Source organism: Trachypithecus francoisi, unplaced genomic scaffold (genome assembly GCF_009764315.1).
Source record: "Trachypithecus francoisi isolate TF-2019V2 unplaced genomic scaffold, Tfra_2.0 Lachesis_group0, whole genome shotgun sequence".
Lineage (NCBI taxonomy): Eukaryota > Metazoa > Chordata > Mammalia > Primates > Cercopithecidae > Trachypithecus > Trachypithecus francoisi.
The window spans coordinates 55,400,052-55,423,171 of record NW_022681453.1 but is presented as its reverse complement, the minus strand read 5'-3'; the positions used below and the strand labels follow the sequence as shown (position 1 = coordinate 55,423,171).

General features: G+C 39.5%; 1 protein-coding gene across 10 annotated transcripts in view; it reads right to left on the bottom strand.

The window, feature by feature from the left end:
• ATG7 (autophagy related 7) overlaps positions 1-23,120 on the bottom strand; it is a 273,593-nt gene that overhangs the window by 120,350 nt on the left and 130,123 nt on the right. For 9 of the 10 annotated variants that reach the window (XM_033210683.1, XM_033210692.1, XM_033210693.1 and 6 more), the window contains one exon: positions 1,385-1,507. The exons of the other annotated variant lie outside the window; for it this stretch is intronic. In XM_033210683.1, the coding sequence (XP_033066574.1) occupies positions 1,385-1,507 (123 nt within the window). The remainder of the gene's footprint in view (positions 1-1,384; positions 1,508-23,120) is intronic. 10 annotated transcript variants of the gene reach the window in all.

Sequence of the window (23,120 nt, the reverse complement as noted above, 5' to 3'; positions counted from 1 at the left end):
AGCAGCCCTTTCACCACTGGCTAGTCCAGTATTGGGTCTGGCCATCTATTCATTAACAACTTGAGGCCTCCCTGAATGGTAAGGATATGTAACCTACGGAGGAGTTTATAGATCTTTGCACCTATGCAATCATTTGACAAGATGGCTGAGGGAGTTTTGCCACCTAGCTAGAAATAATTTATATATTTCTCTTTAGTTGGTGGGAAGAATTGCAACTTGAAAAGGACTAATGGCAAGTGCAATACCCCCGCAGGACACAGGAAGTCAAGGTTTTCCTTATGTAGTTTGTGGAAACACTCCATAAGCTACATTTCTCCTCATAGTTTCTTTACCCAGGTAACTAAGGGGAAAAGATACTGATTTAATTCACTCATCAAATCTGAGGAATTGCACATTTTGCCAAGTGATCCAAATAGCTCTACCACCATGCACAGCAATCCCTTTTCTAAGAACAGCGAGCATCTGGAAAAAACAAAATAATTTCTTTTTTTTTTTTTTTTTGAGACAGAGTCTCACACTGTCACCCGGACTGGAATGCATGGCACAATCTCGGCTCACCGCAACCTCTGCCTCCAGGATTCAAGCAATTCTCCTGCCTCAGCCTCCCAAGTAGCTGGGATTACAGGCGCCTGCCACGACACCCACCTCATTTTCTTATTTTAGTGGAGACAGGGTTTCACACCATGTTGGCCAGGCTGGTCTCAAACTCCTGACCTTGTGACCCACCACCTTGACCTCTCAAAGTGCTTGGATTACAGGTGTGAGCCACTTCGCCTGGCCAATAATTTATTTCTTAAACTCAGTCTTAAAAAAAAAATGATGCAATGACCCAGGAAATTAAGATCTGCAAAATATTCTAGCTGAGAAACAAAGCATGGCCCTCTTGGGTTGTGTCTGGGCAAGCCATTTCATGGTGCGGTTCAGGGTCTATGAAGACTGATCAAATCATGAACAAGCCAGGCATGTTCTTTCTGATCAGAACATGGCCAGAGTCCAATACCTTCTTTCTAAAGAACATAGCTGGAGTCCAATGTCTTCACCAACTTACATTTTGATACATGAACATTAAAGTCAACTCTCTCCAATGGCCATACACATGCAGATCTTCAGTAAGGACAAGAGATGCCTAGAAATCTACAACCTATACTTCCTTTATCACAGTGATTTTGTGTATTAGGCACCTACTGGACAGCAACCTACACACATCAGTATCCAGCACTCGCTGAAGGTTATTTGTTCTCTGGTAACTAGCAGACTTATTTAGTGATATTTGCTCTAAGTTACAAAAATTAAAATTAATTGCTGTCTTCTTTTTCCATATGGCGAATATCAAATAGTTTTAAGCATGTCAGTCTTCACTACAGAAAGCTTGTTTTGTTCCTACCTCAGCAGCTTGGGTTTCTTGATGCAGCAATGTAAGACCAGTCAAGTCTTCTAAGAAGGAATGTGAAGAATTAAACACCTTGGCTAGGAAGTTAAATCCTTCTCGTTCATATTGATCAAGAACCTGTAAAACATTTACATTTTTTAAAAAGGAGGCTCCAGACTTAAAATGCAAATTAAAAGACTTTCACTTCTTACAAGCTCTTGTCAAAAATAAAATTAAAATGAGAATTAAATATGGGGATAATAATGCAATCTAGTGGCCAAAAAACTAGAATGCAATATGGGGATAAAATGCAATCTAGTGGCCAAAAAACTAAAAGCGGCTTAGTATTTATCATCTTTTCCCTTCTTAGAATGACAATAACATTATCTTCCAGTTTGCATATCAATGTTTTCTCAATAAAGTAAGTTTCATGCAAATTCACTAAAAATTCTAGAAGAGTTAGGATTAGTGGCCCTAAAGTTCACTGGTTAGAAAACAGGTGAGAGAAAAGCCAAGAAAATAAATTTAAAAGGATAAATGGGAAGGGAGGGGCAAAAGGATTTTGTCAAAAAAAAGTGACATACCAGCTAGCCAAATATATTTTTTAAAAATAATTTTAAAATGGAAAAATAAATTTCAATAGGTACTTCACAAAAGGGGATATCAAAAGAGCCAATGGCATGAGTATTTAGAGACATGAACACTGAAACCACAATGAAACACTACTTTGCACCTATCAAAAACATTAAAATGACAAAATACCAAGTGCTGGCAAGAATGTGGAACAACCAGGACTCTATACCCTATGATGCAGCAATTCTACTCTATGTGTATACACACCTAACAAAAATGTGTACATATGTGCACCAGAAGACACAAACGAAAGTGTCCATAGCAGCGCTATTCATGATAGCCCAAAACTAGAAACCACTGAGGTGACCATCAACAGTAGAATGAACAAATGGATTGTGGTATAGTCATGCAATGGAATACTATATATCAGTGAGAACAAACTACCTTCAAACATAATGTTACACAAAAGGAAGGAGTAGCAGTATGTACTGTATAATTACATTTATATAAAATTAAAATGAAGTAGGCAGTATGAATGTGTGGTGTTAGAAGAAAAGATAGTGGCTACCCACAGAGAGACTGTAAGGGGCACAAGGGACACTCCAAAGTGCTGGTAATAATTTGTTTATTTATCTAAGCATTGGTTACATAAGGTGTATTTTTTGAGAATTCATTAAGTTGAACACAAGATTTGTGTGTTTTTTTGGATATGTTATCCTTCAATGAAAAGTTAAAAAATAAAAGGCCTGTACACTTGAGAGGAGAACAATATGAGAACAGTAAAGAGTTCTTAGAAACAATGAGTATCACATTTAGGAATTCAGTGATCACAGGGACTGTGAAATGTAGAATGCTGAACCAGAATGCCTCAGAAATTCTCTCAGAACTCACAAGAAATAAAGAGATGAATGCTTTAAAAAGATAGCAGATATTGAAGACATACCTAAGAAATCAACAATGCATAAACAGACTGGAACAGTAATAATACAAGAAATAGAATTTTTCTCTTTTTAGAAGATGAAAATGTAGGCACCCTTTAATCTAGCAATTCCACTTTTAAGACTTCATACTGATAAAGTTGTACAAGGGCACAAAGACTTCCATTGTAAGGATGCTTACTGAAACACTGTTTGGGCCAGGCACGATGGCTCACACCTGTAATCCTAGCACTTTGGGTGCCCAAGGCAGGAGGACTGCTTGAGCTTAGGAGTTCAGGACCAACCTGGGCAACATAGTGAGACCTCAACTCCACAAAAACATTTAAAAATTAGCCAGGCATGGTGGAGTGCACCTGCAATCTCAGCCACTTGGGAAGCTAAAGTGGGAGGATCACCTGAACCCAGGAGGTTGAGGTTGAAATGAGTTATGATCACACCACTGCACTCCAGCCTGGGTGACAGAGTCTCAAAAAAAAAAAAACAAAAACAAAAACAAAAAAACAACATATTTTGTATCTGTTAAAGGAATGAGGCAGGTCTTATAATACTGACACAAATTGTTTTCCAAAACATAGCAATATATTTAAAAAGCAATATCTAGACTGTGTATAGATAGTATTTGTGTTCAAAAAGAGTGGAAGGAGGAGACAGGAAGAGGAAGAAATGCATGGATGTACATACTTGTTTATGCATGTATCATCTATGGAAGAATGCACATACACACAAACTGGCATCAAATAGTAGCCTCTGTAGATTATTTTATACTACTTTAATTTTTAAATCCATGTGCATGTGTTACTTAATATTAAATATTACTCAATATTTATTAAGATTTTAAAACTTATTAAAAATTAATATTTATTAAAATTTGCCACCAATAATAAATACACCATAATTTAATCAGCTGTCTGTTAAAGGGTAGTGCTTTCTAATTTTTGTTGCTGCAAACAGTTCTGTTTTTTTTTTTTGCTTTTGGTGACAGTCTCGCTCTGTCACCTAGGCTTGAGTACAGTGGCACAATCATAGCTTACTGTAGCCTCAACCTCCTGGGTTCAGGTGATCCTCCCACCTGATCACCTTTATTTAATGTTAATAAACAATATTTATTAAAATTAAATATTTAATATTTCTTAAAACCAAATGTTATTTAACATTTATAAAAATTAAACAATTTTAAATATTAATATAAAAATATTAAAATCTTAATTTAGTTGGTTTGTTTTTGTTTAGTGCTGAAGCAGAACTCTAACGCACTGATGAAGAGGTTGGCACTGGAAAGGACGGCAGCTCTCCCCCAGGGGCAGGAATGAGGAGGGAAGGATGAGCAAAGCTGCAGCAGTGAAAAGTGAAGGGACCAGGGGACAGGGGACAGGGGGCAGGGGAGCTCCAGGGTCTAGATAGCAGGCAGGAAGTCCTGTGTGACCTGAGAAGGGTTAGACTATGGGGCTTGAGAAGAGTGGTGACCCTGAGGCCCAGCTGTGCAGAGAGTGGAAGAAGAGATGCTGACTGGCACATTTAAACAGTGTAGAACAATCTGATGCCTCTGGTCAGGACAGAAAATAAAAATTTGGGGAGAAAAGAAATTAAGAACCCATCTAAGCTAAGAGACTGGCAGAATAAGGATCAAAAGGTTAAGGTCAGAGAAACTGAGGGTCTGGTGAACACCACTGAAGAGACTGGGAAAGAGTCCTGGCTGGTAAGAAAAGGCCTGCAGGCAGCCAGGTGCAGCGTGGCTCACGTATGTAATCCCAGCACTTTGGGAGGCTGAGGCGGGCAGATCACGAGGTCAGGAGATCGAGACCATCCTGGCTAACATGTGAAACCCCGTCTCTACAAAATATACAAAAAATTAGCCGGGTGTGGTGGCGGGCGCCTGTAGTCCCAGCTACTCAGGAGGCTGAGGCAGGAGAATAGTGTGAACCCAGGAGGTGGAGCTTGCAGTGAGCCGAGATTGCGCTACTGCACTCCAGCCTGGGCGACAGAGCAAGACTCTGTCTCAAAAAAAAAAAAAGAAAGAAAGAAAAAGAAACAAAGAAAAGACCTGCAGGCTGGTGGGATCAGAGAGACTGCAAGTCCTGGAGAGCTGAGGGAGTGCAGGACCATTATGTGCATAGAGTCAAGCCCAGGCTGATTAGCCACGGGAAATTAATTTGACAACCTAACACCTGAAAAAAAAATGGCATTTAATAAATAACTCAATCCCTCAGTAATAACAAGATTCCTTATAAACCAGAATGTTATGTCAGGAAAAAATGTGCACTGAAATTAAATGATCTTTTTTGAAATGGTAAGCACTACGTATTTAGTAATTAAAAAAAAAAAATTGGCCGGGTGCGGTGGCTCAAGCCTGTAATCCCAGCACTTTGGGAGGCCGAGACGGGCGGATCACGAGGTCAGGAGATCGAGACCATCCTGGCTAACACGGTGAAACCCCGTCTCTACTAAAAAAATACAAAAAGCTAGCCAGGCGAGGTGGCGGGCGCCTGTAGTCCTAGCTACTCGGGAGGCTGAGGCAGGAGAATGGCGTAAACCCAGGAGGCGGAGCTTGCAGTGAGCTGAGATCCGGCCACTGCACTCCAGCCTGGGCGACAGAGCGAGACTTCGTCTCAAAAAAAAAAAAAAAAAAATTGAAAGTCGTGGCAACCCTGCATTGAACAAAGCAATCAATACCATTTTTCCAACAGCATGTGCTCTCTTCGCGTCTCTCTGTCACATTTTGGTAATTCTCACAATATTTCAAACTTTTTCATTATTATTATATCTGTTGTGGTGATCTGTCATCAGTGACCTCTGGTGTTACTATTGTAACTGTTTTGGAGCACCACAAACTGTACCTATATAAGATGGTGACCTTAGTAGATAAATGTTGTATGTGTTCTGACCAATTCACCAACTGGTCATTCCTCCATCGCTCTCCCTCTCCTCTGGCCTATTTCCTGAGACAAAACAATGCTGAAAGCAGGCCAATTATAATGGCCTCAAAGTGCCCAAGTGAAAGGAAGAGTCACACATTTCTCACTTTAAATCAAGAGCTAGAAATGGGCCAGGCACGGTGGCTCATGTCTATTTGTAATCCCAGCACTTTGGAAGGCCGAGGTGGGTGGATCACTTGAGGTCAGAAGTTCAAGACCAGCCTGGCCAACATGGTGAAAACCCTGACTCTACTAAAAATACAAAAATTAGCTGGGCGTTTTGGTGCACGCTTGTAATCCCAGCTACTAGGGAGGCTGAGGCAAGAGAATCGCTTAAACCCGGGAGGCAGAGGTTGCAGTGAGCTGAGACTGCGCCACTGCACTCCAGCCTAGGCAACGGAGTGAGACTCTGTCTCCAAAAAAAAAAAAAAAAGCTAGGAATGATTAAGCATAGTGAGGTAGTGAGGAAGGCATGTCAAAAGCTGAGACATACTAAAAAAAAAAAAAAAAAAGCTACACCTCTTGCACCAAACAGCCAATTTGTTAATGCACAGAGAAAGTTCTAGAAGGAAATTAGAAGTGCTACTCCAATGAACACACAAAAATAAGAAAGTAAAAGAGCTACAGAGAAAGTTTTAGTGGTCGAGAAGATCAAACCAGCCACAATATTCCCTTAAGCCAAAGCCTAATCCAGAGCAAAATTCAAAGTCTCTTTACTTCTATGAAGGCTGAGAGAGGTAAGGAGGCTACAGAAGCATAGCTGGAAGCTAGCAGAGGTTGGCTAATGAGGTTTAAGGAAAGAAGGTGTCTCCATAACATAAAAGTGAGAGGTGAAGCAGTAAGTACTGATGTAGAAGCTGCAACACGTTATTATAAGATCTAGCTCAGAAAACAGATGTGGCTAATCAACAGATTTTTAACATAGATGAAACCACCTTCTAGTGGAAGAAGATGCCACCTAGGACTTTTGTAACTACAGAGGAGAAGTCAATGCTTGGCTTTAAAGCTTCAAAAAATAGGCTGATTCTCTTGGTCAAGGCCAAAGCAGCTGGTGACTTTAAGTTGAAGCCAAAGCTTACTGACCATTCTAAAAATCCTAGGGCCCTTAAAAATTATTCCAAAACTTCTCTGCCTGTGCTCTATAACAAACAACAAAACATGGGTAACAGCACATCTGTTTACATCATGGTTTACTGAATATCTTAAGCCCACTGTTGAGACCTACTGCTCAGAAAAAAAGGTTCCTTTCAAAATATTACTGCTCACTGACAATGTACCTGGTCATCCAGATGTACAAAGAAATAAATGTTGTTTTCATGCCTGCTAAGACAATATCCATTCTGCAGCCCTGTGCCAAGGAGTAATTTTTATTTTCAAGACTTATTGTTTAAAAAATACATTTAATAAGGCGATAGCTGCCATACAGAGTGATTTCTCTGATGGATCTGATCAAAGTAAATTGAAAACCTTCTGGAAAGGATTCACCATTCTAGATACCAGTAAGAACATTTGTGGTTCATGGAAGGAAGTCAAAATATTAACATCAAAAGGAGTTTGAAAGAAGTTGATTCCAACCTCATGGATGACTTTGAGGAGTTCAAGAGGAAGTCACTGCAGATGTGGTGAAAAAAGCAAGAGAACTAGAAGTGGAGCCTGAATACGTGACTGAATTGCTGCAATCTCAGGATCAAACTTGAACAGATGAGGAGTTGCTTCTTACAGGTAAGCAAAGAGAGTGGTTTCCAGATGGAAATCTATTCCTGATGAAGATGCTGTGAACACTGTTGCAATGACAACTAAGGATTTAGAACATCATTGTTGATAAAGTGGCAGCAGGGTTTGAGAGGACAACTCCAATTTTAAAGAAGTTCTGCTGTGGGTAAAATGCTATCAAACAGCGCTGCATGCTACAGAGAAATCTTTTCTGAAAGGAAAAGCCAACTGCTGCAACAAACTTGTCTTTTTCTAAGAAACTGCCACAGCCACCCCAACGTTTAGCAACTACCACCCTGATCAGGTGGCCACCATCAATAGCAATGCAAGAACCTCCACTAGCAAAAAGATTACAACATGCTGAAAGCTCAATAATTGTTAGCATTTTTTAGCAAAAAAAAAAAAAAGTATTTTGTATTACTTAAGGTATGCATGTATTTTGAGACATAATGCTATTACACACTTAATGAACTACAGTATAGTAAAAATATAACTTTTATATGCACTAAGAAACCAAAGAAATTGTGAGACTTGATTTACTGTGATACTAGCTTTATTGTGGTGGTCTGGAACAAACTCCATAATATCTCTAAGACATGCCTGTAAATAGCTACCTTCTGCCAGGTTTCCAGTAAGACAAAAGAACAAGTAAGTCTGAAAAACTGACATCTTTGAACAAAATTGGAACAGTCTCAGACATGATACTTTGTTAGACTCCAGTTAAACATTCAGATTGTATGTTTCCACAGATAATTTTATAGTGCTACATATCTGACCATGGAAAAACTAACAGCAAGGGCAGAACGAAGAAAAAAAGGCCTCCTCCATAATGAGGATGTACAGAAAGTTTAATGCTGGAACATTGTTAATAGCACTGGCTTATAAATATGTGGAAAAATTTAATCCTCTAGGGACATATTTAATCATGCAAGGGTTCTCCAGTATTCTTTTTATGTGCTGTGAAGTTAATCTGCATTATGAGAATAAGTGGCTTATAAAAAGTACGAGCATTTTTCCCCCAAACATCCTAGCCTTCTTAAAAAGGAAAATGTATTTAAAACTACCCCAAAAGAAAATGAAAAGATGCCATCACAATGACTTTGAACAAGAACCTGTCAATCTATGTAAAACACAGCACAACTCTCAAGTGACTGCATTATGCATAGTCTTGAGAAGGGTACACATTACATTTGGGAAGGCTGTAAATATTCTGAAGGTACTGAGAGAGTCTGCAAAATAGAGAAGTACTAATTACTCTCTTTGTAGAAAGATCCTTTCATAATCCATGGTTTTCCTTGCTTGTTTTATGACGCTAGGTTTTCTCTATGAACCCATACCCCGGACAAAGATGGTAGAATCTCTTCTTAAAACATGATTTTTAGAGTATTCCCTTGCTAAGACACTTTGGTGACTCCTTACTCTTTACTACATCAAACCCATCATCTCTGCCTAGGCATTTCGGCCCCCCAACACCCTTCCAATTTTGGGCGACTCTCTGGAAAATGCCTTTCACAGAGTCTAAGATCTCCTGACAACACCATATAATGATTTTCAATTCATGAAAAGCAAAGTGGGTTTGTAGTGTCTTTGTTTTTTTGTTTGTTTTAAGACAGAGTCTCACTCTGTTGCCCAGGCTGGAGTGCAGTGGCGTGATCTTGGCTTACTGCAGCCTCTGACTCCTGGGTTCAAGCAATTCTCCTGCCTCAGCCACCCCAGTAACTGGGATTACAGGTGCACGCCACCATTCCTGGCTAATTTTTGTACTGTTAGTAGAGACGGTGTTTTGCCATGGTGCCCAGACAGGTCTCGGAACTCCTGGCCTCAAGGTGATCCAACCACCTCAGCCTTCCAAAGTGCTGGGATTACAGGTGTGAGCCACCATGCCCAGCCTGTTTGTCTATTATTCTTAAACAATGACTCCAGGAAATATGCACTCTATCTAAAAACAATTGCTAGAGTATTTTCAAAGAGGGGAGGAAACATGCAGTTTCTATTAACTTCTTGTTTAGCATTATACTTACCCGCTCTTGATATAAAAAATACATGTGCATGTATTTCTTAAAAACTTCGGTGAGGTCACAGGAGAATCCACTTGATATGCTTTGGCTCTGTGTCCCCACTTAAATATCATCTCAAATTGCAATCCCGTGTCAGGGGAGGGACCTGGTGGGCAGTGATTGGATCATAGGGGCAGTTTCCCATCTGTTCTTGTGATAGCGAGTTTTCATGAGATCTGATTATTTAAAAGTGGCACTTCCCTCTTTGCACTCTCTCTCTCTCTCTCTCTCTCCTGCCATCATGTAAGAAGTGCCTTGCTTCCCCTTCAACCATGATTGTAAGTTTCCTGAGGCCTCCCCAGCAATGTGGAACTGTGAGTCAATTAAACCTCTTTTCTTATAAATTACCCAGTTTCAGGTAGTTCTTGACAGCAGTGTGAAAACGGACTAATACACCACTGCTCCCACAACTGGAGAGACAGTCAGGTGGATACAGAGAATCACAACAGACTGGAACAGAAACCTCCACAGAAACTGGGAAAGGGGTGGAAAAACAAACTGTAGCTGACAAATTGCTAGGTGTGGACAAGTCCCAGTGATAAAAACTCCAGGGGGACCTAGTTATAGGGAGGCCCCCATGCTTTTGTGAGTTTTACTTCTAGGAGCTAAACCAGGTTCTCTCAGTAAATATCGGAGAGAAATCTCTTTCGCTTCCAGCAAAGGGAGATAAAAGAAACCATATTGAAATATGTTGGTTGGGGACAGTGGCTCACACCTGTAATCCCAGCACTTTGAGGGGCTGAGGTAGGAGGATCACTTGAGCCCAGAAGTTCAAGGCCAGCCTGAGCAATATATTGAGACCTGGTCTCTACAAAATATTAAAAAAAAAAAAAAAATAGCCAGGTATGGTGACATATGCCTGTAGTCCCAGCTACTTGGGAGACTGAGGTGGGAGGATGGCTTAAGCCTGGGAGGTTGAGGCTGCAGTGAGCTGAGATTGCATGACTGCACTCCAGCCTGGGCAACAGAGTGAGACCCTAAAAACATATAAAAAAAATACATTTTAAAGAAATGCTCAATTAAACCACAAAAGGTAAGAAAAAAGAGAAGACAAATATAGCAACAAAGAACAAAGGTGACAAATGGAAAATAGTTACAAATATGGTAGATATTAATCCAATTATATCAATAATCACAGTGATCTGAATGTACCAATTCAAAGACAATTATAATGGGACAAGAAATAAGACCCAATTATATAATATCTCAAAGAAAACCAATTTAAATAAAGACATTTTTTCAGTAGATGGAAAAAAATACACCATGCTAACACTAATCAAAAGAAAGTAGAAGTATCTGAATTAGTTTCAGATATAACAGATTTCAAAGCCAGTAATGTTATTAGATAAAGAAGGGCATTACATAATACAGGGCTCAATTCTCCAGTAAGATACAGTTCTTAATGTGTATGTACTTAACAACAGTGCATAAAAATACATGGGGTAAAAACTAATAGTATGACAAGAAGAAATAGATGCATCTACTTTTATAGCTGTAGACTTCAATACTGCTCTATTAGAAGTAGGAAGATCCAGCAGACAGAAGGTTAAAAAGGACACACTTGAACTCAAAACTCTATTAATCAACTGGATAGAATTCACCTCTATAGGATATTTCATCCAACAACCACAGAATACACATTCTTCTCACATTCACATGGACTATTCACCAAGGTAGAACATTCTGGGCCATAAAACATACTTTAACAAATTTAAAAGAATAGAAATCATATAGAGTCTGCTCTCAGACCACAATGGAACCCAGAAATTCACAACAGAAAGATAATTGGAATATCTCAATATATGTAAGGCTAAACAGTAACACATGAATAAAAAATCTCAAGAGAAATTTAAAATATTTGAACTAAATAGAAATGAAAACACAATGTATCAAAATTCATAGGATGCAGGAAAAGCAGTGATTAAAGAAATTTGTATCACTGAAATAATATATTAGAAAAGAAGAAAGACCTAAAAATCAATAATCTGATCTTACACCTTAGGTAACAAGAGCAGCAAATTAAATCCACAGGAAGCAGCAGAAAAGAGATAATAAAAACTAGAGGAGAAATCAATGACACTGAAAACAGAAAATCAACTGAGAAACAAACAAACAAAATCAATAAAACCAAAAGGTAGTTATTCGATAAGGTAAATTGATAAGCCTTCAATTAGACTAAGATAAAAAGAAAGGATCAATTTTTAGTGATAGTGTTCCTTTATTATCCTTTTCATGTCTATGAGATCTGTATTGAACAAAAGGATAATAAAAGAATACTATCAATAACTCCATATCTAGAAATTTGATAAACTAAATGAATCGAACCAATTATTTAAAGACAGAATCCACCAAAACTTTAAAAAATGGAAATTCTAAACAGGCCTATTTCTATAAAATAAATTGAATCAATAATTAATAACTTTCCCGAATAGAAAGCACCAGGCCCAGATGGGCTTACTGGGGGAATTCTGCCAAACATTTAAGAGAGAGATTATACCAATCCTCTACAATCTCTTTCAGAAGATAGAAGCAAAAGGAATACTTCCTAATTCATTATATAAGGCCAGCATCACCCTAATACCAAAGCCAGATAAAGACATTAATAGAAAGCTACAGACCAATATATCTCATGATCATAGGTGCAAGAATCTTAAAATATTAGCAAACCGAATCCAATGATACAGTCATGCACTACATGACATTTCAGTCAAGGAGGAACTGCATGTACAACGGTGGTCCCATAGATTATAGTGGAGCCGAAAAATTCCTAATTCCTAGTGAAGTTGTAGCCATCACAATGTCATAGCGCAACACATTACTTACATGTTTGTGGTGATGCTGGTGTAAATAAACTACTGTGCTGCCCATTTGTATAAAAGTATACCACGTACAATTATATATAGTACATAATACTTGATAATCAACTGTGTTATCAGTCTATGTATTTACTATGCTATACATGTTAGCATTATTTTAGCAAGGTGTAATCCTTCTACTTATTTTAAAAAAAGTTAACTGTATTCCACAAGAAGGCATTGCTATCGTAAGAGATGACAGCTCTATGCATGTTATTGCCCCTAAAGACCTTCCAGTGGGTCAAGATGTAGAGGTGGAAGGCAGTGATATTGATGATCCTGACCCTGTGTAGGCGTAGGCTAATGTGTACATTGTGTCTTAGTTTTTAACAAAAAAGTTTAAATAATAAAATAAAAAATTTTAAAGGAAAGAGCATATAGGCTAAGGATATAAAGAAAAAATGTTTTTGTATAGCTGTACAATGTGTCTGTGTTTTAAGTTAGGTGTTATTACAAAGGAGTAAAAAAAGTTTTTAATCAAAACATTTACAAAGTGAAAAAGGTTACAGTAAGCTAAAGGTAATTTATTACTGAAGACCGAAAAATATTTTTAAATAAATTTAGTGTTGTCTATCAAGGCTACAGTGGTGTACAAAATGTCCTAGACCGTCACAGTCACTCACTACTCACTGACTCACCCAGAGCAACTTCCAGCCCTACAAACTCCATTTATGGTAAGCATTCTGCACAGGTGTGCCATTTAAAAAAATATCTTTTATACCATACTTTTACTGTAGTTTTTCTACATTGAGATGTTTAGATACACAAACACTTACTGCTGTGTTATAGTTGTCTACAGTGTTCATTACAGTTACACACTGTACAGGCTTGCAGCCTAGGAACAACAAGCTATACCATATAGCCTAGGTGCGCAGTAGGCTTATGCTGTCATGGTTTGTATAAGGACACTCTATGATGTTCATACAACAATCACCGAACACATTTCTCAGAATGTATCCCATTGTTAAGCAACATATGACTGTATATAAAAAGAATTATATGCCACAATCATGTAGGATTTATCCCAGGTGCACAAGGCTGTTTCAACATTTGAATATCAATATAAACCATCACATCCATAGGCAAAAGAAGAAAATCACATGATCGTATCAATAGGCACAGAAAAAACATTTTACAAAATTGAACAGTCATTTATGACAAAAACTCTCAGTAAACTAGGAATAGAGGGAAACTTCAATTTGATAAAGAACATCCACAAAATCTCTACATCTAAGAATTTAACTAATGGTGAAAAACTAGAAGTTTCTCCATGAAGGCAAGAAAACAGGAACAAACCAAGAAAATCCCCTTACCACTCCTTTTCAACATCATAATGGAAGGCCTAGCTAATGAAATAAGACAAGAAAAAGAAATAAAGCGTATTCTGATTGGGAAGGAAGAAATAAAACTGTTCATACATGACATGACTGCCCATGTAGAAAATCCAAATCAATAAAAACACTGTTGACTGGGTGCAGTGGCTCATGCCTGCAATCCCAGCACTTTGGAAGGCCATGGCAGACAGATCACGAGGTCAGGAGATCGAGACCATCCTGGCTAACACGGTGAAACCCCGTTTCTACTAAAAATACGAAAAAATTAGCCAGGCGTGGTGGCAGGAGCCTGTAGTCCCAGCTACTCGGGAGGCTGAGGCAGGAGAATGGCGTGAACCCGGGAGGCAGAGCTTGCAGTGAGCTGAGAATGCGCCACTGCACTCCAGCCTGGGCAACAGAGCGAGCGAGACTCTATCTCAAAAAGAAAGAAAGAAAGAAATAATAAATAGATAAAAAACACTGTTGGAGCTAATATGCAATCATAGCAACACTGCAGGATACATACAGTGTAGGATACATAGTCAATATATAAGACTAGGCTGGGCATGGTGCCTCATGCCTGTAATCCCAGCACTTTGGGAGGCCGAGGTGGGTGGATGACCTGAAGTCAGGGCTTTGAGACTAGCCTGGCCAACATGGGGAAACCTCATCTCTACTAAAAATTTTAAAATTAGCTGGGTGTCGTGGTGTGCACCTGGAAACCCAGCTACTCAGGAAGCTGAAGCAGGAAAATCACTTGAACCTGGGAGGAGGTGGAGGTTACAGTGAACTGAGATCGCACCACTGCACTCCAGCCTGGGCAACAAGAGCGAGACCCCGTGTCAAAAAAAGAAGAAAAAACCCTCAATTATTTTCCAGTATACTAGTGATGAACAAGTGGAATTTGAAATTACAAACATAATACCTAGATGAAATAGACAAATTCCTAGAAACATAAAACCCATCAGAATGAAATCACGAAAACATGGAAAATCTGAATAGACCTATAACAAATAAGGAGATTGAATCAGTAATCAAAAATCTCCTGGCAAACAAAAGCCCTGCACCTGATGGTTCCACTGGTGAGTTCTGTCAAACATTTAAAAGAACTAGTACCACTGGTTTTCAAACTTTCCTAAAGAATTAAAGATGGAACACTTCCTAAGTCATTCTATGAAGCCAGCAGTAACCTGACACCAAAGCTAGACAAAGGCACAATGAGAAAAGAAAACCATGGACTAATATCACTTATGAATTAATGCAAAAATCCTCAATGAAATAACAGTAAACTGCATGTTGACTTTGCATTCTGCTACTTTGCTGAACTCATTAATTCAAAGTTTTTTTGTGACTTCTTACAGTTTTCTACATATTAGATCGTATCTTATATTAAAAGGATTATACCACATGACCAAGTGAGATTTATTCCTGGAATGCAAGGATGAAGAACCAATGTAACACACCATATAAACAGAAGAAAGTGGGGGGAAAAAGTCACATGATCAGCTCGATTGATGCAGAAAAAGCATTTGACAAAATTCCACCCCTTTCATGATAAAAACACTTAAACTAAGAATAGAAGGAAACTGCCTCTACTTAATAAAAGCCATATACAACAAAACCCACAGCAAATATCATACACAATGATGAAAGAAGGAACATTTTCCCTCTAAGATCAGGAAAAAGGCAAGGATGCCTAATTTCACCACTTCTATTCAACACAGTACTAGAAGTTCTAGCCAGAGAAAATTAGTCAAGGAAAATAAATAAAAGGCATCCAAATTGAAAAGAAAGAAGTAAAACGATTTCTGCTTGCAAATGATACGATTTTAAACGTACAAAACCCTACAGTCTACAAAAACTGAATTCAGCAAAGCAGCAGGATACAAAGTTAACATAAAACCCAGTTGCATTTCTATGCACTAATAATGAACAATCAAAAAAAGAAACTATAAGTTTATTTACAATAGCATCAAAAAGAATACAACACTTAGGAATGAACTTGAGGTGAAAGACTTACACAATATAAATTATAAAACAATGCTGAAAGAAATTAAAGACACCATAAATAAATGGAAACACACCCCATATTCATGAATTGGAAGAATTAGTATTGTTAAGATGTCAATCCTACCAAAAGAAATCTACAGATTCATTGTGATCTGTATACAAATCCAATGGTGTTTTTTGCAGAAAAAAAAAAAAAAAAAAAAAAACCCAGGGCCAGGCGCGGTGGCTCATGCCTGTAATCCCAGCACTTTGGGAGGCCGAGACAGGCAGATCACAAGGTCAGGAGATCAAGACCATCCTGGCTAACACAGTGAAACCCCGTCTCTACTAAAAAATACAAAAAATTGTGGCAGGTGCCTGTAGTCCCAGCTACTCTGGAGGCTGAGGCAGAAGAATGGCGTGAACCCAGGAGGCAGAGCTTGCAGCGAGCTGAGATCGTGCCACTGCACTCCAGCCTGGGTGACAGAGTGAGACTCCGTCTCGAAAAAAAAAAAAAAAGAAGCCATCCTAAAATTCATATGTAATCTTAACAGACACTTAATTGCCAAAACAATCTTGAAGAAGAGGAGCAAAGCTGGAGGACTCACAATTCCTAATTTCCAAACTTACTACAAAGCTACAGTAATCAAATTTACTATAGTACAAATCTACAAAGTTCAATGTAGTACTGGCATAAAGACAAGACATATTCATAGACCAGTGAAACAGAATAGAGGGCATAGAAACAATCCTGACAGATATGGTCTCAATATTTGACAAGGGTGCCAAGATCATCCAACGAAAAAAAAGTGAAACCAACCCAAGAGTCCCACAGACAATTGTATTTGGATAAACATGGAAATTGACCCTTTTGCTGTTAAAACATGAAACTCATATTTGTTTTATCTGAGTTCCTTCCCTCAGGAAAGGACCTTTAGGCCTATATATAAAAAAAAGAATCAGATAACTAGAACTCATCAGATCACGTCACCAGATGCCCTCCTTGCCCCTCTCTAGTTTTTGTTTTCTTACATATTGTTACATTTCCTCCTTGCTATATAAAGCCCTAGTTTTAGTCAGTTAGGGGGATGGATTTGAGACTGAGCTTCTATCTCCTTGGCTGCAGCACCTGATTAAAGCCTTCTTTCTTGGCCATACTTATCGTCTCAGTGATTGGCTTTCTGTGTACCAAGCAGCAGCGGGACCTAGACAGAAACCCTAGTGTTTTAGTAACAAAAGGACAGTCTTTTGAATGAATGGTACTGGGAAAACTGGATATCCACAGGCAAAAGAAGGAAACTGGACTCTCACCTAACACCATGTTAAAAAATTAACTCAAAATAGATCGAAGACCTAAATGGAAGACCTAAAACTATAAAACTTTTACAAGAGAACACAGGGCAAAAGCTTCACAACAATTGATTTAGCAATGATTTCTTAGATATAACATCAAAGGCACAGGAAACAAAAAAAATAGACTGAATTTTTATGGATGGACAACATCAACAGAGTAAAAAAGGCAACTTCTGGAATGGGAGAAAATAATCTGCAAATCATATCTGATAAGAATTCTTTTTTTTTTTTTTTGGAGATGTTGTCTCGTTGTGTCACCAGGCTGGAGTGCAGTGGCGTGATCTCAGCTCACTTCAACCTCCGCCTCCCAGGTTCAAGTGATTCTCCTGACTCAGGCTCCTGAGTAACTGGGACTACAGGCATGTGCCACCATGCCTGGCTAATTTTTGTATTTTTAGTAGAGACAGGGTTTCACCATGTTGGCCAGGATGGTCTCCATCTCTTGACCTCATGATCCGCCCACCTCGGCCTCCCAAAGTGCTGGGATTACAGGCATGAGTCACCGTGCCCATCCCTGATAAATTAATATACAGAATATACAGATAATTCTAAAACTCAACAACAACCCAGTTTAAAAATGGACAGATGGGCCAGGCGCGGTGGCTCAAGCCTGTAATCCCAGCACTTTGGGAGGCCGAGGCGGGAGGATCACGAGGTCAGGAGATCAAGACCATCCTGGCTAACATGGTGAAACCCCGTCTCTACTAAAAAATACAAAAAACTAGCTGGGCGAGGTGGCGGGCGCCTGTAGTCCCAGCTACTGGGGAGGCTGAGGCAGGAGAATGGTGTGAACCCGGAAGGCGGAGCTTGCAGTGAGCTGAGATCTGGCCACTGCACTCCAGCCCGGGCCACAGAGCGAGACTCCGTCTCAAAAAAAAAAAAAAAAAAAAAAAAAAAAAAAAAAATGGACAGATGACGTGAAGAACAGACATTTCTCTAAAGATATACAAATGGCCAATAAGCACATGAAAAGATGCTCAATATCACTAATAATTAGAGAATTGCAAGTAAAACAATGAGACCACACCTTACATACATTAGAATGGCTACTATTTTAAAACGAAAAAGAAAAATAACAAGTGTTGACGAGGATGCGATGATACAAAAACACTTCTACATTGCTGATTGGAACGTAAAATGCTGCAGGCACTATAAAAAATAGCATGGCAGTTACTTTAAAAAACTAAAATAGAAGATCCAGCAATTCAATTCTGGATATACACCCAAAAGAATTAAAAGCAGGGAATTGAAGAAATGGTTGTACACCCACGTACATAACAGCATTATTCACAATAGCTAAAATGTGGATGCAATCCAAGTCTCCATCCATGGATGAATGGATAGACAAAATGTAGCATATGCTACAATGAAATATTATTCAGCCTTAAAGAGGAAGGAAATTCTGACACATGCTACACCATGGAGGAACTTTGAGAACATTATACTAAGAGGAATAAGCCAATCACAAAAAGACAAATAATGTATGATTCTACTTATGAGGGACTTAGAAAAGTGGCTGGCAGGGCTGGAGGGAGAATAAAATGGGGAGTTATTGTCTGATGGTTATAGAGTTTCAGTTCTATAAGAGAAAAGAATTCTGAAGGTAAGTGGTGGTGATAACTGCAAATATTATGAAGGAATTTAATACCACTGAGCTGTACATTTAAAAACAGAATGGCAAATTTTATATGTATTTTATCACATAAAAAATTGAAGGAAAAATCTATGAATAAAGTACAAGAACATCTGTCAACAAGACAAATTTCTAAGCTGATGTTCAAATACTATCAAATTTTAATTTTAAAAAACCATACAATATCATTCACATTAGCAACACCCCAAATTAAATACCTAGGTACAAATCTAACAAAATATGTACAAGATCTGTATAAGGATAACTACTGATGAGAGAAGTCGGAGACAATCTAAAAATAAAGTGATATTTCTTGTTCATGGATAGGAGGACTTAATATGTTGAGATGTCAGTTCTTCCCAATTTGACCTATAGAGTCAATGCAATCCCATCAAAATTGCAGCAATTTACCGTGTAGATATAAAACAAGCTGATTGTAAAGTTTTTGTAGGGAAGCAAAAGACCCAGATTAGCCAACATAATATTAAAGGACAAAGTTGGAGGATTGACACTACCTAACTTCTAGACCGACTATACAGCTACAGTAAGCAAGACAGTGTGGTTGGTGAAAGAATTAAAAAAATACATCACAGAACAGAATAGAGAGCCCAGAATTAGACCCACCTTAGTCAACCGATCTTTGACAATGGGGCAAAGGCAACACAATGCAGAAAACATAATCTATTCAACCAATGGTGTTGTAACAACTGGACAACCACATGAAAAAAAAAAACAACCTAGACACACACCTTTACACCCATCACAAAAAATAACTCAAAATGTATCCCAGACTTACATATAAAACACAAAACTACAAACCTCCTACAGGGTAACATGGGAGAAAATCTAGATGACGTTGAGTTTGGCAATGTCTTTTTAGAAACAACACCAAAGGCGTGATTTATGTAAGAAAAACAGATGCTCCTCAACTTATGATGGGGGTATAAACCCACTGTAAGTTGAAAACACCATAAGTATAAAATGCATTTATTACACCTAACTACTATATATCATAGCTGAGCCTAGCCTCCCTTAAATGTGTTCAGAACATTTATGTTACCCTGCAGCTGGACAAGATCATCTGGCAACACAGTGCAGCATAGAGTACTATTCAATAGTTGTTTACCCTCACGATCACGTGGTTGCGTGGAGCTGCAGCTTGCTGCCACTGCCCGGCATCTCAAGAGAATATCATACCACATATCACTAGCCTGGGAAAATATCAAAATTCACAATTTGAAGTATGTTTCTAATGAATGCCTATTATTCTCACACCATGGCAAATTGAAAAACTGTAAGTCAAACTATTGTAAGTCAAGGACCATCTGTAATTGGTAGGCTGGACTTTATTAAAATTAAACATTCCTGCTCTGAAAAAGAAACCATCAGGAGGATGAAAAGACCAGCTGCAGGCCACGAGAAACTATTTACAAAAGACACTTTTAATAAAGGACTATTATCCCAAATACAAAAAGAACTCTTAAAACACAACAATAAAAATACAAACAACCCAATTAAAAAATGAGCCAAACATCTTAACAGATACTTCCCCAAAGAAGATATACAGATAAGTATATGAAAAGATACTCTGGTCAGCAAGATGGCTCACACCTGTAATCCCAGCATGTTGGGAGACTAATATGGACTGGCTCTGTGAACCCAACCAAATCTCATCTTGTAGCTCCCATAATTCCAACGTGTTATGGGAGGGACCCAGTGGGAGATTACTGAATCATGGAGGTGGGTCTTTCCCATGCTGTTCTCATGACAGTGAATGGGTCACGCAAGATATGGCAGTTTTAAAAAAAGAAGCATTCCCCTGCACAAGCTCTCTTTGCCTGCTACCATCCATGTAAGATGTGACTTGCTCCTCCTTACCTTCCACCAGGATTGTGAGGCCTCCCCAACCATGTGGAATTGTAAGTCCAATAAACCTCTTAATTTTGTAAATTGCCCAGTCTTGGGTATGTCTTTATCAACAGTGTGAAAATGGACTAATACAGTAAACTGGTACCAGGAGTAGAGTGTTGCTGAAAAGATACCCAAAAATGTGGACGCGAATATGGAACTGGGTAACAGGTTGGAACAGTTTGGGGGGCTCAGAAGAAAATAGTAAAATGTGGGAAAGTTTGGAACTTCCTAGAGACTTGTTGAATGGCTTTGACAAAAATGCTGATAGTGATATAAACAATAAGGTCCAGGCTGAGTTGGTCTCAAATGGAAATGAGGAACTCGTTGGGAACTGGAACAAAGGTGACTTTTGTTATGTTGTAGCAAAGAGACTGGTGTCATTTTGCCTTGCCCTGGAGATTTGTGGAACTTTGAACTTAAGAGAGATGATTTAGAATATCTGGTGGAAGAAATTTCTAAGCAGCAAAGCATTCAAGAGGTAACTTGGGTGCTGTCAAAGGCATTCAGTTTCAAAAGGGAAACAGAGCATAAAAGTTTGGAAAGTTTGCAGCCTGACAATGCAATAGAAAATCCCATTTTCTGAGGAGAAATTCAAGCCAGCTGCAGAAATTTGCTTAAGTAACTAGGAGTCGAATGTTAATCACCAAGACAATGGGGAAAATGTCTCCAGGGCAGGTCAGAGAACTTTGTGGCAGCCCCTCCCATCACAGGATCCGAAGCCTAGGAGGAAAAAGTAGTTTCAAGGGTCGGGCCCAAGGTCCCTGTGCCATGTGCATCCAAAGAACTTGGTGCCCTACATCCCAGTCACTCCAGCTGTGGCTGAAAGGGGCCAACACAGAATTCATGCCATGGCTTCAGAGGATGCGAGCCCCAAGACTTGACAGCTTCCACATGGTTTTGAGCTTGTGAATTGAGGTTTGGGAATCTATGCCTAGATTTCAGAAGATGTATGGAAACACCCGGATGACCAGGCTGAAGTTTGCTGTAGGGGTGGGGTCCTCATGGAGAACCTCTGCTAGGGCAGTGTGGAAGGAAAATGTAGGGTGAGAGCCCCCACACAGAGTTCCTACTGGGGAACTGCCTAGTGGAGCTGTGAGAAGAGGGCCACCATCCTCCAGACCTCAGAATGATAGATCCACTGACAGCTTGCTCTGTGTGCCTGGAAAAGCCAGACACTCAATGCCAGCCTGTGAAAGCAGCCAGGAGGGAAGCTGCACCTTGCAAAGCCACAGGGGTAGAGCTGCCCAAGACCACAGGAACCAATCATGCCTTCCCCCACCTCTTGCATCAGCATGACCTGGATGTGAGACACAGAGTCAAAGGAGATCATTTTGGAGCTTTAAGATTTGACTGCCCTGCTGGACTTCAGACTTGCATGGGGCCTGAGCTCCTTTGTTTTGGCCAATTTCTCCAATTTGGAATGGCTGTATTTACCCAATGCCTTTACCCCCATTATATCTAGGAAGTAACTTACTTTTGATTTTACAGGCTCATCGGCAGAAGGGAGTTGCCTTGTCTCAGATGAGACTTTGGACTGCGGACTTTTGTGTTAATGCGGAAATGACTTGAGACTTTGGGGGACTGTTGGGAAAACATGATTGGTTTTGAAATGTGAAGATACGAAATTTGAGAGGAACCAGGGACAGAATGATATGGTTTGGCTCTGTGTCCCCACCCAAATCTCATCGTGTGGTTTCCATAATTCCCATGTGGTATGGGAGGGACCTGGTGGGAGATGACTGAATCATGGGGGTGGGGGGTCTTTCCCATGCTGTTCTCATCATAGTTAATGGGTCTTACAAGATCTGATGGTTTTAAAAATGGGAGTTTCTCTGCACAAGCTCTGTTTGCCTGCTGCCATCCATGTAAGATGTGACTTGCTCCTCCTTACCTTCTGCCAGGATTGTGAGGCCTCCTCAGCCATGTGGAACTGTAAGTCTGATAAACCTCCTTCTTTTGTAAATTGCCCAGTCTCGGGTATGTCTTTATCAGCAGCGTGAAAATGGACTAATACAGAAGCCAAGCTGAGAGAATTGCTTGAAGTCATGAGTTCAAGACCAGCCTGGGCAATATAGCAAAATGTCATCCCTACAAAATTTTTTAAAAAATTAACTGGGCATGGAGGCAGGTGCTTGTAATCTCAGTTACTTGTGGGGGCTGGGCAGGAGGATCACTTAAGCCAGGAATTTGAGGCTTCAGTGAGCCATGACTGCACCACTGCCCTCCAGCCTGGGTGATGGGGCAAGAAACTGTCTCAAAAAAACATGGCAATAAAAATGCTACATATGGGCTGGGCACGGTGGCTCACGCCTGTGATCCCAACACTTTGGGAGGCTGGGGTGGGTGGATCACTTGAGTCCAGGAGTTAGAGAGCAGCCTCAGCAACATGACAAAACCCCATTTCTACCAAAAATACAAAAATTAGCCAGGTATGGGGGTGTGTGCCTGTAGTCCCAGCCACTTGGGAGGCTGAGGTGAGAGGATCACTTGATTCCGGGAGGCAG